The 16,869-nt window shown below is 33.2% G+C and overlaps 1 protein-coding gene across 1 annotated transcript; it reads right to left on the reverse strand.

The window, feature by feature from the left end:
- Positions 1-746: 746 nt before the first annotated feature.
- Positions 747-5,362, reverse strand: LOC115955551 (serine carboxypeptidase-like 27). The gene is made up of 9 exons (XM_031073705.1): positions 4,364-5,362; positions 4,174-4,269; positions 3,847-3,939; positions 3,645-3,730; positions 3,280-3,540; positions 2,138-2,265; positions 1,958-2,053; positions 1,535-1,640; positions 747-1,212 (listed from the first exon to the last, which is right to left on the reverse strand). Exons 1-9 carry the CDS (start codon positions 4,716-4,718, stop codon positions 1,072-1,074), a joined length of 1,362 nt encoding a protein of 453 aa, XP_030929565.1. The 5' UTR covers positions 4,719-5,362; the 3' UTR covers positions 747-1,071.
- Between the last annotated feature and the right edge of the window lie 11,507 nt (positions 5,363-16,869).

A 16,869-nucleotide genomic window follows, 5' to 3' on the forward strand; every position in this document is an offset into this window, starting at 1 on the left:
CATGTTGGAAGGAGAACATGAAAATGTTCTTGCTTAGGCGTTTAACCTCCATTGGGTAGACAGGTTTCCATGCCTTGAGAGTTACTTCTCTAACGTAACTGAGGTTGGTGTCTTTAGAGGTGATGAGTTTGGCTATGAGGATGAGGTCCGGTGAAGTGGATGAGGTTTGGTTTGGAGGGAGCTCAAGTCTGGATTCATCGCAAGAAATGTTTTCCGTTCGGGCGACGAGGTCGGAGACCTCCATGGATGACTGTGAGAGGTGAAGCTATAAGGGTTGTGAGTGACAAGGTGAAGTGTTAGATGTACAGGTGGAGGTGGTAGGCTGGACTATGGGGTAGGTGGGCGGGGGTAAGCATGCACGGAGTTAGCTATAGCAGCTAAGGAGAGAGGGGAAAGGGGAGGAGGTACTAGAGAGAGTACGGAGAGAAACTCTTATGAATGTCTAATTGTTTTACTTAGTAATGCATGCACAAGTTTCCTCCATGTACTTCAGAAATAAAATTAAATAAAATAAAAAGAGGAAAATATCCTAATAGGCAATGGAATGTTCAGTTGCGTACACAGTCCTATGGTTCATCTTATATATATATATATAGAGAGAGAGAGAGAGAGAAAGAGAGAGAGAGAGAGAGAGAAAGGGAGAGATTGCTGGATCCCACAATTTTACCCATAGAATTACTTAAAATGTGAACATTTTCAATTCAAGATTTACAAAGAAAAAATAAATAGATCATACAAGTACAACATTGTTGAACAGAACAAGATCAATGATTATTAAGTAGCAATGTACGGTTGTAATTATTGAAATCCTACAAAGAATACATTTCATGTATAAATTTTGAATACTAAATTTTTCCATTTCAGTATAACAGACCCTTCCGGCAATTTTCCCTTTTCATACACAACCTTGCAAACTAAAGTTATGGAATGGAGACACTTGGGGGGCAAGAATGGAGGGGCACTCGAGAGGAATGCTTCTCTTTATTGTCTTTACCTAGCCCCTGTATAAGAATCGTAATATATATTTTTGGTGCTTACTTGTTAAGACAGAGTGATTAGGATTAACTGGCTTTAGCTTGGCAATGGCTTGTTCTCCAAAAATGATTTGAAAAGAATGAAAGCCTGGCAAGGGCGATGAAGTGGAACCTCATGTCCTGCTCCAGTTACTGTGACAAATGTCAATCCTTTGTATACTTGGCTCCAGCCACCAACCTGTGTCACAAAAGAAGAGAGCTTGTGAGGAGATGATTAATCAAATTTAGAGCAATAAAAAGTTAATTTGCAATATTGGCCCAAAACCACAGATATAGAAATGTTCGTCATAACAAACTGTTGTAAAATTGTTGTATAATTATGTTGAGAAACAAAAATATAGGCAAATTATTTATAAAAAACGTTTTTACTAAGAGCAATTACCAATTCTAGTACATTTTGATGCTAATACTAAAATCAAATGTCACATAATGATCTCTCTGTAGTGTATTCCACAAAAACTGACAGTAATATGTTTGTAAACATCTTTCTGAGCACTAACCTTTCCATTGTCATACCATGGGTACCAGTTGGTAATAGTTGGTAGCTTCAGGGCATCAATGGAGTAACGAGTTGCAGTCACAGGAACCACCGCATCAGTGTCTCCACTGACAAAAGAGTTCATAAAAATCCATGTTCAGATAGGGGATGCATATAAATCTAACAAAACTTATTGATAGAAATTCCAACTCCATTCCACACCAACAATATGACAGTGCTAAAAGAAAGCATTAATAAAACAAACTGCCAGCAGTAGGGAAGTGCTCAGGTAAAAATGAGATATCGTTTCCAGTACTACAACTATATCAACATCACTTTCCCATATATATAAATAAAATTACTGACTGCATAGTAAACTCCGCGAAGAAGGGAAGACACACATATACACGCACACAAACAGAGTGAGAGAAAAAGAGAGAGAGACCTGTATACCCATATCCTAAGACCAGCAGCAATGAGTTCTTGGTAAATAGGAAGCATAGAGAGTGGAGAATCCGCCCAGGAATTACCAACGATATCACTGTGAAGGAAAGATTTGAGGCAACAATGCTATTACAACATATGCAAGGAAATTATCTCAAATATCTAAAACAGAATTCTTTACCTGCATGTTTTCCATGGATAAGAAATCCGAGTTAAATTTGCATGGAGTGCCTTCTGAACTTCTGGGTGATTGAAGTACACTTCAGAGTACCTATCGGTGCAGGGATCATATGCTCGGGACATCCATGGCTTAGGTCGAAATTGAGAGAGTCAGATCAACTAAAACAAACCTCATGAGCAGTTTGTAATAGATTAAGCAATTTTTAGACCACTAAGATGAATATATTGATACTGAACAAGTAGCGCAGATTAAAATAGCAATTCTAACTGAAATATACCAGTAGTTAGGAAATTCAGAATCAGAATTATTTTATGCAGTATTGAATCTAGAGTTGATCCAAAGGTAACAGGAGAACATGGGTCGGGGAAAAAAGAAAACATATTTAAGAGTGGGAAAAGCCATTTTCGAAGCATGTGTTGCCCTTTAGGACACATTCAGAACAAATTTATATACTTTACATATATTTAAAACTTATTTACATATAAACAAGTATGTATTTGTGCATAATAAATTAGAAACAGAAAATAAGAGTTTAAGATAGTTTAATTGTGGTTGAATGTTCCAAAAATCTATGGCACAATGCATTCAACAAAATAAAAGATAAAAACTGTGACAAATGCCTAACACATACAACGGTTCAATCAGCACAAAGTTAAACAGGAGAGTTAGTGTGCATCTGTGAGGCTTCTAATCAATCAAGTGATGTCGACTGAAACTCCTACACACTTTTAGAATGACTGGGAAGATCATAGGCATGCAGAGAAAAAGTATGATACGAGCATGTGCCAAGGGCCTGAGGCCAGGAGACCCAGGACCCACTTCTCGATGTGCAACATCATGAAGAACATAAGGGCACTTGGGCATCCTCAACAGCTCAAATTCAAGATCCAAAAGCTCTCTCAAGTACTCAAATGATCCAACAGATCTAAATCTAAGTTCCTTTCTAAGCCAGTCAATGTGAGAACAATAATTGGATTTTTGAGGGGAAAAAACCTGTATATTCTTTTTCTTTTCCCTTCCCCTGAAAATTCATTAATCATATCTATATATCATATATAATACATATTAAATCTCTACAAAGACTATTCCAAAATTACCATTGTCCAGATAAGAAAATTAAATAAAAATTGATGAGAGCTTACATAATGACCCTTTAACTTGCGCTTCAATGATTGAGTGTTATTGCAAGGCCGAGTGTAAATGCTATATGGATCAATCTTTCCCTGCTCCAGCTCAGCAACACTGAGAGCCTTCATGCATTCCAAAGAGGGATGCTGAGATGACCCAAAATCACAGGCAACTCTTAATATGCGATAGGTGGAATCCGAAATCAAACCATGGGTCCACCAATACTCAAAGGTGCCAACATAATCATGGTAATCATCAGTAACAGCGTTTCCCACCTATAGAAAGAAATCAAGCAAGAAAAGAAAATCACCTGACAATAGTTGATTGCCATGAACAACCAGATCAAAATGGAAAGCATAATGAAATCTAACATTCTCACCAGAAATCCCTTGAAGTTAATAATTGGGTTCTGGACTCCCTTGTTTCTTTGGTAAACAATTTGAGATAACTGGGGAACATAGTGACCTGAAACAGATAGTGTCCACAAGTTAGCTTATCCATTATCATATCAAGTTTCCAAGAAACTTTGTAACATAATTGAAAACAAAAATAAAAAAGAATGACGTAAGATAACTCACTACCTGCATAACTTTCTCCAGCAATGTAGAAATCCCTGTGCTTATACTGTGGAAACCTTTCGAACCAATTGACAAGAAATGTATATGCATCTTTGGCTACAAATGTACAACACCCAGATCCCAAAAACATCCAAAGATGTCATTTAACTAATGTTGAGCTAAAATACCATAATGTGCAATGCTTATCAATCATCCACACAAGTGAAATTTAAGTAAAATTCACTTGTGTAGTGAATTTCACTTGTGTTTACTTAATTTCACTACACAAGTGAATTTATGTAAACTTGGGCGTCAATGACAATCTATTTGACAATTAAACAATTAAATTACCTGTCTTCTGATCACCCGCTGTGTACAAATCTGATGACGTATTCGAATACGAAAAACCAACACCAGCTGGAGATTCCAGGAACAGTAAATTTGCCACTGTATGAAAAGAGTTTGAAAATTGATCAAAATTAAGTTAAATCTCATCATAAACACAGTAAATGAACATTGGCTTGTCAAATTTAATACATACAATTGCTCCAAGAATAGGGATTTAAGTAAAGGGTCTTCCCGTCAGGCCTAATGTGAAAAGGTCCTATCTCTTCAGCTGCACCATAAGCAACAGAAGAGCAACCTGGACCACCATTGAGCCAAAGCACTAGTGGCCTTGACTCAGGTTTACGACTAGCTGGTGTCTCAACCAACCAGTAAAACAATGCTCTCCCAGCTTGCTCATTCACAGTCACGTAACCTGAATACTGAGCGAACCCCACATTCTTTGGCTGCCCTGGCAACTCAGTGATCCTATCACTCACTTGAGAAGAAGCAAAACAAGTTCCCACAAGAAGGGACAAAACGCAAACAACAGAGACTACAGATTGGCCCATGAACCAATCAGACAAGTAGTAACAAAGCTAAACAAAACCCAGAAACACAAATCTCAAACTTGTTCAGGCTTTTTAAGGAGTTTAGCTATAGAACATTGAGACAGAGAGAGTGAGACCAATAAAGACCTCAATTTTGAAGTACAAAACCAATGGTCACTAATCCCAAACTAGTCTTGGACTTCAAAGAATTCTCCTACGAGCATGGAACAGCTAAAACAAAGAAAACCCAGATCCCAAAAAACACCTCTGAGTTCCCAACTAATTTATCTAAAAAGCAAAGGGAGGTTCTTATAATCTTATTATATAGATTGGGAATTTTTTTCAAAACCCCAATGATTTTGATTAGCTGTGATGGCCGATTGGGTACGAATGATCAATTATAAAAACCATGCATTTATCCGTGTTCATTATTATAATCAAAGCTTTGAATTTTCTTCTCTCTTTCTTGGGTTTACTTCTATCAGGCAATTCACCAAACAGGTTATAGGCGCACATGGGGTAGGTTCTGAATATTCAAACTTTTTTGCTGAGTTTATTAACATTTTTAGAAATTCTAAAAACCCAATAAGGAAGGGAAGGCAGTGAAATAAGTATAAACCCTTTTTTTTTAATAAGAAGTATAAACACTGTTAATCATTGACTAATCTAATCAGTGAAACCAATGAATGATAACAAAAGCTCTAGTCTCAAAAAAAAAAAAAAAAAAACAAAACAAAAGCACTAAAATATTATTATAAAAAAAAAAGCTCTAAAATATATATATAGCTTAAAAAATTAAGTTTACCAAAAAAGCTTTAAAAATTAAAAAAAAGTCACACTCAGTACCGGTCCAGTTGTTATTAACCACTCTGCCTTATGGCCCATCGAATTTTGCTCTCATAAATGGAGGGAACAAATAAATGTGTAGGGTCAGTGCCGTGAGCCAGTGCTCAGTGTACTGTTGTTTCTTAAAAACTTTTTTTCTTTCGTTTCAAACTTTTATTTCTTTCGTTTCTTCCGGGCCCCCACTTTATTTCTTCTATCTTCTTGAATCTTACCTTTCTTGTAATTAACTTTTTGGAATTAGAAAATTCTTTAAGTTTATTTTCCTTTTTTGGATTAAGACTAATCATAGGGGTTTATGCATGGATCAGTACATCATGTACATGTACTGCAAACAAAAGCAAAAGATAGAATTAGAGATGAGTGTTAAATGAAAAATGTCTATAACATTTTTATAACAATTTTACAATAAATTATAGGTGATAAGTTGTGATTAGCTATAATTTAAATCTACCATTAAAATTATTTTTTTACTCACTAATAACGACTTATAACAACCTGTCATATAGTATGATTTGTTATAAAAATACTGTGGATATAGTATTTTTTTTATTTTAATTTCTAAAATAAATAGGTTGATAAATCAAATTTTCTACTGGTATTTTATATTAAATCCTAACAAATTTAATCATCTGAATATGATGTAACGCAATTTCTGACTCACATTGTCAATAAACAATATTTTTGAAATGATATGATTAAGTCCGGTAGGAATTAATATAAAATACTAGTAGAAAATTTTATATGAAATTTTCTACTAGTATTTTATATTAACTCCTAACGGATTTAATCACATGAATATGATGATTGATGAAACACAGTGATCTCAGTTGTGATGGCATTTAAAAAGGTGTGTGACAAATATTGTATTAATAATAATTTTCCATAATTGACATTGACAGATTAACAAATGCTGGATGCCCAGATGCTAGATCTTGTCTGATAGCCTCGATCAACAACTTGCGAGACAGCCGACTAAACTACCAAACTAGCTGGCATGTCTTCAATCCGCAAAGGATCTACTGAGCTAAGAATATCAGACCAAGCAAATATAACAACTTTGTTTTTGTTTCTGTGTACTCTGCTTGCTGCTGATGCTACCAAATTTATTCAAACTACCCCATCAACACTTACATTTATGCAAGCCATGTTTAGGGGAATAATGTCACATAATGAAATCTTCACACCGAGGGGGGAAATAGACTGTCCGAGTAAGATGCTCGAAATGTGTCTTGTTTTATATCTACTTTTCACGTTCCAAATGTAAACATCACAGTTTCGTTTTTTAAAATGCATGTGTCAACGCATACAATTGTGGATATTTTGTGAAATAGTATATTTATAATGTGTGTGAGGGTCCTTTTTTGGACAATGTCCAAGCCCAAGTTGAAGCAAAGACCCTGGACTTTTGAGTCGTCGTTTAAAGAGATTGGGCTTAGTTTACCACAGCAAAATGGGCTGTTTACAAAACCAAGTGGTGCACAGAGCAAAAATCCTACAATATATATATATATATATACTAGCAAGAATATATATATGTTGAACAACAATAAACAGTAAATGAACAATATAATAAAGAGAGAAACAAATATATTGTTAAGGATCCTTAAAACACTATGAAATATTTCATTACTTTCTTTAGTTGTAAATCACAATGTGCTCACTAAAACGTGTTATAAGGTTCAAATAAGTTCAAAAATTATAGACTTAGATGATTATCTAAACCTCTAAGACTTGCAAAGTTTGAATCTCTTTGAATCCAAGTATGTTCTATAGTGGCTGTTTTGGGATACCGGGCGATATTTCTCTTTCTTTTATTACTTTTTTTGAGTTTTTGACAGAGTTTTCTTAATGATTCTGTTATGATTTACTATTGTTGAATGCCCCTTCAATGTTGGCTACTTCTCCCTTTTATAGCATCATTCTAGTGTTTTGGGGTACTACTAATTCCCCTCCTTTGCTCCCTTGGGTACTAGAGCCCACGTTGTACCAGCCACTCTGATGACTGGTCATTTCCTTGTTTCTCATAATTTTCTTCTTTTGATGTTATTTCCCTAAAAGTTTCTTGTTGACTTTCTATTATGGAGTGTCCTTAGATGGCTGACCTCCAATCTCTCTTCCCTCAAGACTTTTAATCCTTACCTTTTTCAGGTTCAGCTTTTGGCTGTCATTTTTCCCAGGTGAGCCGAATCCATTCCTGCCAGGTTGAAGGTTTACCCGACTACTTCTCTTTATAGTTCTTCTTTCTGGGTTGCCCGAGGTACTAGCCCCTTGTTCATGAATTGTTATTCCCCAAGCCTTCTGTTTCCTTTCTGCATCACTGGGTGATTGAGAAGGACATATATGTCCTTCATTCTTTGTGTTTCTTGGTGCTTTTTTTTGAACTGTCTCAATCTCATCTTAGCTGTGTTGCACATCCCAAGGATTCCGAGCCCTTGGCAGCCTCTGAGTATCCCGGCCTAGTGCTTCCCACTGGGCTTTCTTTGATTTTCTGATCTTGACGAGTTGGGCTTTTTTCCTTTCTTCCCTCTGTTTCATGGGCCCTAAAGGCTTGTCCTTTCATGGGTTCTGGGCTTCAAAATTTTCTTTTGATAGATTTGGGCCATCCTTTTCTCTTGTGATGAGCTCAACCTTTTTATATGAAGTTCACCCACTATGCCTTTTTTTTGGGCCTTGGTGTTATAACTTTTTAGACCTCAACAATGTGTGTAAAGAAATTCTTAGTCTGTTTACAATTGACACATTGTCTATGGTCTAACTTAACTCTTTCATGAATCACAAAATTCCCGAGGATCTTGATTATATTAAAGAACATATATAGAAGCAAAAAGAATAAATTTCAGCTCCTCTTCCATATCAATTGACATAAAATCTTTGATGGGAAAATGATCATTCTAACTTATTTGGTTGATAATTGGGAAATTAAATGGCTATGGTGAAAGCGACAATGAAGCTACAAGCCTACAACAAAAGGGCAATGGAAGAGAAGGAATTTTTTTTCTAAATAACAATAAATATTAAAAAATTTAGTTAATTGTCACGTTTCAAAACAATTTTGAAAACTAGCATCTCGAGTGTCTAAAACTCGAGTTCCAAGATAAAACTCGAGTTTTTAAGTCTCGATTTGTAAGTGGATTAAGTTAAAGGGAAAAAAATCAGGCTGAAAATCGAGTTTTAAAAACTCGATTTCCATTAATTGAGAAAAAACGCCGCTATAGGTCTTTAAAACGTCACTATAGGGCTTAAAAACGCCACTATAGGACCCCCTAAACCTGTACTTATAAAAAAAATTTTGCAGAAAAACGCCGCTATAGGGTTTTAAAACGTCACTGTAAGGCTTAAAAACGCCACTATAGGTGAAATTTTTTTCATGGAAATCGAGTTTTAAAGACTCAAGATCTATGTGGCATTTTCACACTCGCGAGTCGAGTCCAAAAGACTCGAGTTATAATATGGATCTCGAGTTTCTAAAACTCGAGATGTTAGTTTTCTTAATTATTTGAAAACGTGCTTAACTTACTATTTTGAATGGCTGAAGGAATCTGATATGAACAATAGAGAAGGTGGACAACATATTATTGTTGCTTATTACAAAAAGCAAAAAGGAACACAAAGGACCAATATACTAGGCCCCCACCTATTGATGCTAGTAAATAAAACTTCATCTTTTTTTTTTTTTTTTTGGTAGAAGTGTACATCAGTCATCACATGGTGGAACTAAATTCACTTATATAGGGATTAGACAGGTGCTCTAGAATTTCTGTATACCTTAGAATGTTCCAAACTACTTTTCACAACAAAAGTTAAAACATCTCATTAAAACTTAATTTTTCAAATATACTTTCGTTCACGTTGGTCAATTGATTCTCTCTCACTTTTTTTGTTTTTTTTTTTTTTGGAAGTTAAGCTCGCTCCAAGTCCAAATAGAGGGGAAAAAAAGACAGGTGGGTAGAACCGGAATTCACCTATTTGGGGAGCTAGGCCTAGATGTGGCACTATGGTAAGGCTTTGACACTTATATGTATTAACAGAAAAATGTGTCAAATTTGCATATTTTTATCCAAAAATTATCCATATGAGTTAAGTTAAAATTGTGTAGATATATAATGTTTCTATAGTAACCGTATAAATATACATTGTTGCTATAATAATCAAATAAATTTACACTTAAACTATTTATTCTACGTTTAGTTTTTTATTATTTCTTTACGTATCCTAAGGATAAAGTATAAAAGTGAATTGTTGTTGTTGTATGCAAAAAGAGATAAATAATTAAAAAAATATTTAAAAATTTGATGTTTTAATGAAATGTAATATAAAATAAACAATTCAATGTATAGTATTTTAAAAAGTGGGTATATAAGATAAAAATATAAAATTTTAATGTAAGAATAGATAATAAAAAATAAAAATAAAAATAAATAAATAAATAAATAATGGACAAACTTATGCTACTTTTGATGTCCTATTGCATGAAATGAGATTCTATGAGTCTCATGGTATATTTTTTTTGATAATCGAGTCTCATGGTATATGTTAAGGGAGAGCGAGGAGAGAGCCTATGGACTATGGAGTCCCAAAAACATATTTTTACACAGTGTTGTCATTCCATTTGGTAACTTGAAAGGTAAACAATGTTTGTTTATTTTGACCAACTAGTTCCTAAACTTGATACTAATAATTTCCACATTTCGAAAAATAAAATAAAATAAAACAATGGATAGTAGTCGATGTGGGAATGGTTGGAGATAGATTCTCTATCAGATGGGTACAAAAGAAAAATGGATGGAGCACTTAATTTGGATAGATTTCAAGGAACTAGAGCCTATTGAAATTCAAACCAAAAACCCAGGAGGGGGGGTACCACATATAGAACCAAAAATTGGGGATAAGAAAAGAAGAGATTTCCAGATTCCCAATATGCTTGACAGTGTGAGTTGAAAGAAGATGGACCCATCATGTTTGAGAAGGAAGAAAGAGTCAAAGAGCAAGACAAAACAATGAACGGCTTTAAAGCATGGGCCAAAAGTTTATTCGATGTTGAAGATTCAGCCTCCATATATCGTTTCAACACATGTTTGTTCTATACGGACCTTCTCTAGGTTGTGGTGCAAAAAACAAAACTTCAAATATTATTTACAATTTGTTGCCTTCAAGTTTTATTCTATATTTATCTTTGTCGGTGCCGACTAATTTAATTGATAAAATTTGAGTGTGTTCATTTTAATCTTCTTCTATTTTTTCTTTTTAATTGATAAAATTAGATGATTCCCTTTATTATATTTGTTTATGTAGTACTACGAGTAAAAGTTTTAAAAGTTTTTACTTTAGTTTGTTTTTAAGTTTTGACAAATCAACACATTATTGGTTTGATAATCACTTTATAAGCACAAATTTTTGTGGGAAAGCAAGAATTGAGGATCAAGTATTCTAAAAAAATATTTCATGCATATATACACTTAGATTATGTTAAAATAGAATTTGTTTAGATTATTCCTTTTATCATATTTGTTTATGTAGTACTAGGAGTAAAAGTTTTAAAAGTTTTTTCTTTTGTTTGTTTTTTAGTTTTGACAAATCAGCACACTATTAATTTGTTGATCACTTTACAAGCACATATTTTAGTGGAGGAGTAATAATCGGGGTTCAGCTATTTAAGTATTTAGAAAAAAAACTTTACACATATATTCACTTAGATTATGTTAAAGTAAGATTTGTTTAGATGATTCCCTCCTCTCTTTGTGTGTTTTAGGTAATTTTAGGTTTTTTTTTTTATTTTATATTTATTATTTTAGGTAGTTGAAATACTTTTTAGTGGAATTTGTGGTGTATTTTTTTTTTTTTTTTGGTTAAAACCACATCCCTCCTCCCTTTGTGTGTTTTTGTTTTTTTTATTATTTATTTAATAGTTACTTTAAAAAAACTTATATATAACTGATTGTATGGCAGATATGAAGCTTGATTTGTTAGCTGGGTGGGCTTTTCACCATAATGTAAAATTGTAAATGATTGTGTTTGGTCATCCTCATTCCCTAGTAGTAGGGTAGTGGAGGCCATCCTTGAAGATTTGTATTTAAGATTGTTTACCTAATAAGCAATAGGTTGTACATATTCATGATATTACATAATACATAGAAGTATAATAAATTTTAATTGTGTTTTTTTATATACTTTTCAAACTTAGATACTTGAATACATGTAATGATGTAAAGATTCTTGACGCAAAATTAGAGTAAAACCAGAACGATACTCAACACAAAATCACAATATAATTAAAATCTAAAGACACACCTATAATCAAATTAGAGTATAATTTTCTATAATAAATTAGAGTGCATGCTTATACATAAAATTAGAGTGTAATGAATACCTAATTTGGATTATTGTACATTTGTACTTCTCCTAATAAGTTGTGCAGAGTGTGCTGCACAAACCTGAATAGCTTCTCAATTTCTATTTAAAGCCGCTTCATATAATCAAAATCAGGCCCAAAAACAAAACAAATCCAGCTTATTGCTAAATATAGATGTCAGACATTGAAGGTGGTAATAACCACATTTAAGAACAATTTATATTGCCTAACATTGCACTTCTCACTTATAACTTATAAAATCAGTATATGGCGTCCGCTCCTGATAATAATTTTTTATCATCAGACCAAAACACCAATTGGTTTTTGGTGTAAACAAAGATTGAACCCTAAATCTCTTTCATTAGAGACTTTACCAGTAGCAGCACATTTTTGTGTGTGTGCGCATGCACGACTGTATTTTATTTTTTATTTTTTATTTTTTTGGAGGGGGGGAAGAGCGAAAGAGAGAGTATATGAAACCTTAGTATCTCTTTTTTTTTTGGGCCTTCATTGCTAAGGGATATCCGAGATAGAGCCTCTGGATATTCAAAGGAACTGGGCCAGCATAGCATTTGTTCAGGCCTTAATGAATGGCAGCAATAGCATCATGTCCATTTCCACATAAAAATAACATACAAAAGGAATAGAGAGCACCAATGCACTTCACCATGCAGGCTTTTAAAAAATAAAAAAGAAATTGAGCATCACGCACTTCACCGGGCAGGCTATTGGGCCTCACCTCCCTGATGGCATGTGTGTACTCATGAAACTCCCTCTTCAAAATTGTAATAGTAGAAAAACTTTTAAGTACTCTCTTATTTTTTTATGAATAATGGATTATACTATTTAGTGAAATCATCGGTCGCACTTCTCTTCTGAGTTATGAAATTTTGCTCTCTCTCTCTCTCTCTCTCAAGGAAAATCCAAGGCCTTGAATTTTAATCACTCTTCTTCTTTTTTCTGATAATAACTTTAAAATTTTGTTTCATTATCAAATCTTAAGTTGTTCTTTTCCTAAATTTTGATGGAGGGTGAAGGAGGTCAAAAGGGTCAAAGGCAACTGCGGACTTGGAGGAGGAGGAGATGCATTAAAGAGTCATAGTTAACATTAAAGAAAATGAAATAAAATAAATAAATAGGTACTATCTCGGAAATCACAACTTCAAGTCACGATTTCAGTTATTTTTTCAATTATGTGTAAACAATGTAAAATAGTTTGTATATACTAAACATAGCCAAAAATAATAATTGAATTCTATAGTTTTGTTGTTGAAGTGGAGTTGACATGGCTAATTGACATGGTTAGTTTTTATTGGACCAACTATAAAGTTAACTTGTAGGAGTTGCATAATACACAATTGCAGATGATATGCTCCCATAATTTTCCATTCATACTTTGACATTTGTGGCAATATGAAACATATGTAATGGAAAAATAAATAAATTTATCTCTTGTGATCTACAATTTCTTAATCATATTTTGACAAACAATATTTCCTCCATTGAATACTTCAGTTGGTAGGCGCAGTTCCAGTATCTACTGCTTTTTTCCACCTCCCCCATTAAACTAGTTCACTCACTCTCTACTTTATAATCCTGATTAAAATATTTCATATTATTTTAAAAAGGAAAAAAAAAATTGTACAAATAGTCAATGGCAAGTGTGCTAAATCTTTGGGGGAAAATCTGTTGAGTGATTACTAAAACAAAAAGTCAGCTGATGCATAATGCATTTCACTTCACACTCCACTGTTTCGTTCTAACTTTTCCCCATGGTCTTCTTTAAAACAAAGTAAAAAACACACACACACACACAGGCCAACGTGACAACTGAACTCAAATAAGAAACACATGGCAAGTAAAAGAACAAATGATTAATCTGCCATTGTTTTGGGTTCAAGTCACATTCAGAGTAAAAAAAAACAAACCTTTAATCATAATGTCCTCCTCCAATTTGACTAATGGCCTTTTTTTTTCCCATGAAAAAAACAATTACGGTTGACCACACTATATGAGTTTTTTTTTTTTTTTTTTTTTTCCCTCTCAATACAAATTAGTGAATTACACTTTACAATTTTTTTTTCTTTAATTTTTTGTAGTTCGATAGTTACTATAACGAGCAAGGGGGGATTTGAATTATGATTAACCTAATAAAAAAAAGAGGAAATACCATTAAATTATAAGGCTTTAGGCATTAACCACAAATTACACTCTTAAGTTTGACTTTTTCATTTTCTCCGAAAGTTTTTGTTTTTTTTTTTTTTTAATTGATGTGTCTCCTTCAACTTTCATTATGTTTTCAATGTACTCATTCCAATCCCATCAAAGGGTTTCTATTAAGGTCACCAAAATGATGTAGTTCTATGTTTCTCTTTTAGGTTCCACGTTTTAAAAATGTTTTTAAAAAATAATGGTTAATTATTTTGGTATGTTTCATCTGAACTGCCAAATTTATAAAAATGTTTCATTTAAACATTTTATCACAATTTTTTTTTAACCTGACTAATTGATTTAAATGAAAGGTATTTCAAACTTTAAAGTTTAAATGAGACTTACCAAAAACTCTAAGGTTTAAATAAAACTATCTAAAATTATAAAGTTTTAATTAATAAAATTTAAACTTTGAGATTTAAATGAAATATTTTTTGAAAATTTAAGGTGTAAATGAAATAGACTTAAAACTCTCTAGTTTAAAAAGTAATTTAATTAAAAATAATTTTAATCTATGTCTTACATACCGAAAATTCAATTTTCTCAGTCAAAAAGAAGGAGAAAAAACACTCTGCGTCATTGTCTACCACCACCCCCCCCCCCCCCCTTTCCCCTGCACCTTCTCATTCTCTTTTTCTTCATGGGGCCCATTTTTCTCTATCATCTTCTCCCTTGTCCTCTTTTTTTGCTGGGTAAATGAGGGGAATAGAACCCCCGAGAATCCGAGATATAGGTATATAATAACACCGGGTGCCACTAGGCTACAAGGCCTAGTGGCCTCCCCCATCCTCATTTTCATTGCCCTCTCTTGACGTAGTCCATCAATACTATTATGGGTTAGTGTATTTAATGTTTCTGAGGCCTTCATAGAACAACAATGTTTTCTCTCTGTTTTTTTTTTTTTTTTTTAAATAATAAAGAATATATAATATTTTATAAATTAATTGAAATCCTTATAAATAAATATAAAAGGGAAAAATTATCAAGGTTACGTTTTGTTATTATTAAAAGTCATAAAATTACATTGTTTGGAGACCTTAATTGTAATCCACTTGGGAGACAAAATTGAAAACAATCAAAGTTAAAAAATAAAAAATCAAAATCAGATAATGTAATTTGTGAATGAATTTTGTTTTCAAATCACGTTTAAATACCAAAATCATGATTTGTAATTTGTAGTAGCCATAGGTTAAGACATTTAATATTGGACAAAGTTTAACTACAAACCCAGTTGTAGCCTAAGGCTACAAACCCAGTTGTAGCCTAAGGCTACAAACTGCTCTAATAAAATGACACGTGTAAAAAATAGCATGTGCATTGCACATGATTACTTAAGTAAACTTAAGTCAACAAACCCTAGTTAACTACACCACCTATTAAAAAAATAAAAAATAAAATAAAAACTAAAACCCTAAAAAAGTCTATACGTATGATCTCTCTCTCTCTCTCTCTCTCTCTCTCTCTCTCTCTCTCTCTCTCATGGACTTCTCTCTCTGCAAAATGTAACCCAGAACCTAGCTGCAACCGATCACCCATAGCCTCCTATCTCCACCGCTGACTGGCCAACCCAAAGTAGGTTGACCATGTAGTTGTGCATTCAATATCTTTTGGAAACATACTAAACAGTATACACACACTACTGGATTATTGGATGAACTAAACAGTATACACACACTACTGGATTATTGGATAAAGGCATCCGTAATTGACCAATCCAAAGAATAAAATAAAGAGTAGTAGTTCACTATTGATTTGTATAATTGTTCTCTTATTAAGTTTAAACAGGACAAATTGACTAAAACTAAAGCACACAAAGATGGTGACTTTGCAATCTGTTTCAGCGAGATAGTAAAAGGGGTTTTTTTTTTTTCTGTAAATTTATCCAGAAAGAAAAAAAAAAAATAGAATGGTGCGTTGTTATTAGAGAATAGAAATGGATAGTGATAGTCATAGGTGGTTCAATCCAAAACCAAAAGAAGCCACAGCCTTTACAAGCAGCTTGTGGAGTGTCTGGGTTTCTTCGTTGAAAGAGAGCGAGAGAGATTACATTTTGGTTGTTTTGGTTTTCTAGTTTTTATTTTTTATTTTTTTAATAGATGGTGTAGTTAACTAGGGTTTGTTGACTTAAGTTTACTTAAGTAATCATGTGCAATGCACATGCTATTTTTTACACATGTCATTTTATTAGAACAGTTTGTAGCCTTAGGCTATAACTGGGTTTGTAGCTAAACTTTGTCCTTTAATATTTTTATTATTTCTTATTTAGAAGAAAGTAGTCCATTTTAAAATAAACTTGAGCTGTCTTTTTTAGTTTAATTCTTTTTTTTTTTCTTGGTTGTCTTTTTTTTTAAATAAAAAAAATATAGTCACTAATGTGAACTCATCAACCCTTATGTCACATAACGATAATAAATAATATCATATGTATTATCAAGACTTTGATAAAATTGCCATTACGAATACAACATATCCGTTAAAATGTCACTTAAGTTGGCTTTTTTTTCTTGATTGTCACCCCCCTACTTACTTACACGACATTCATCAATAAAATTTTGACTTATATGACAACCAATCACCGGCTCAAGAGGTGAAACCTGGTACATTTTCATTGGAGCCTCCCCACTCCCCACCAAAGACCGCAGACAATGAAGCCGGTCTGGAATAATATTTATATATTTTTGCTACAGGTAACATCAATTTCTAGGAGTTCAAATAATTGACTAGTTTGGCAGTGGAGAAGCCCACGTTATCTTTGATTCTTTGATG

This window comes from Quercus lobata, chromosome 8, assembly GCF_001633185.2.
Source record: "Quercus lobata isolate SW786 chromosome 8, ValleyOak3.0 Primary Assembly, whole genome shotgun sequence".
Classification (NCBI taxonomy): Eukaryota; Viridiplantae; Streptophyta; class Magnoliopsida; order Fagales; family Fagaceae; genus Quercus; species Quercus lobata.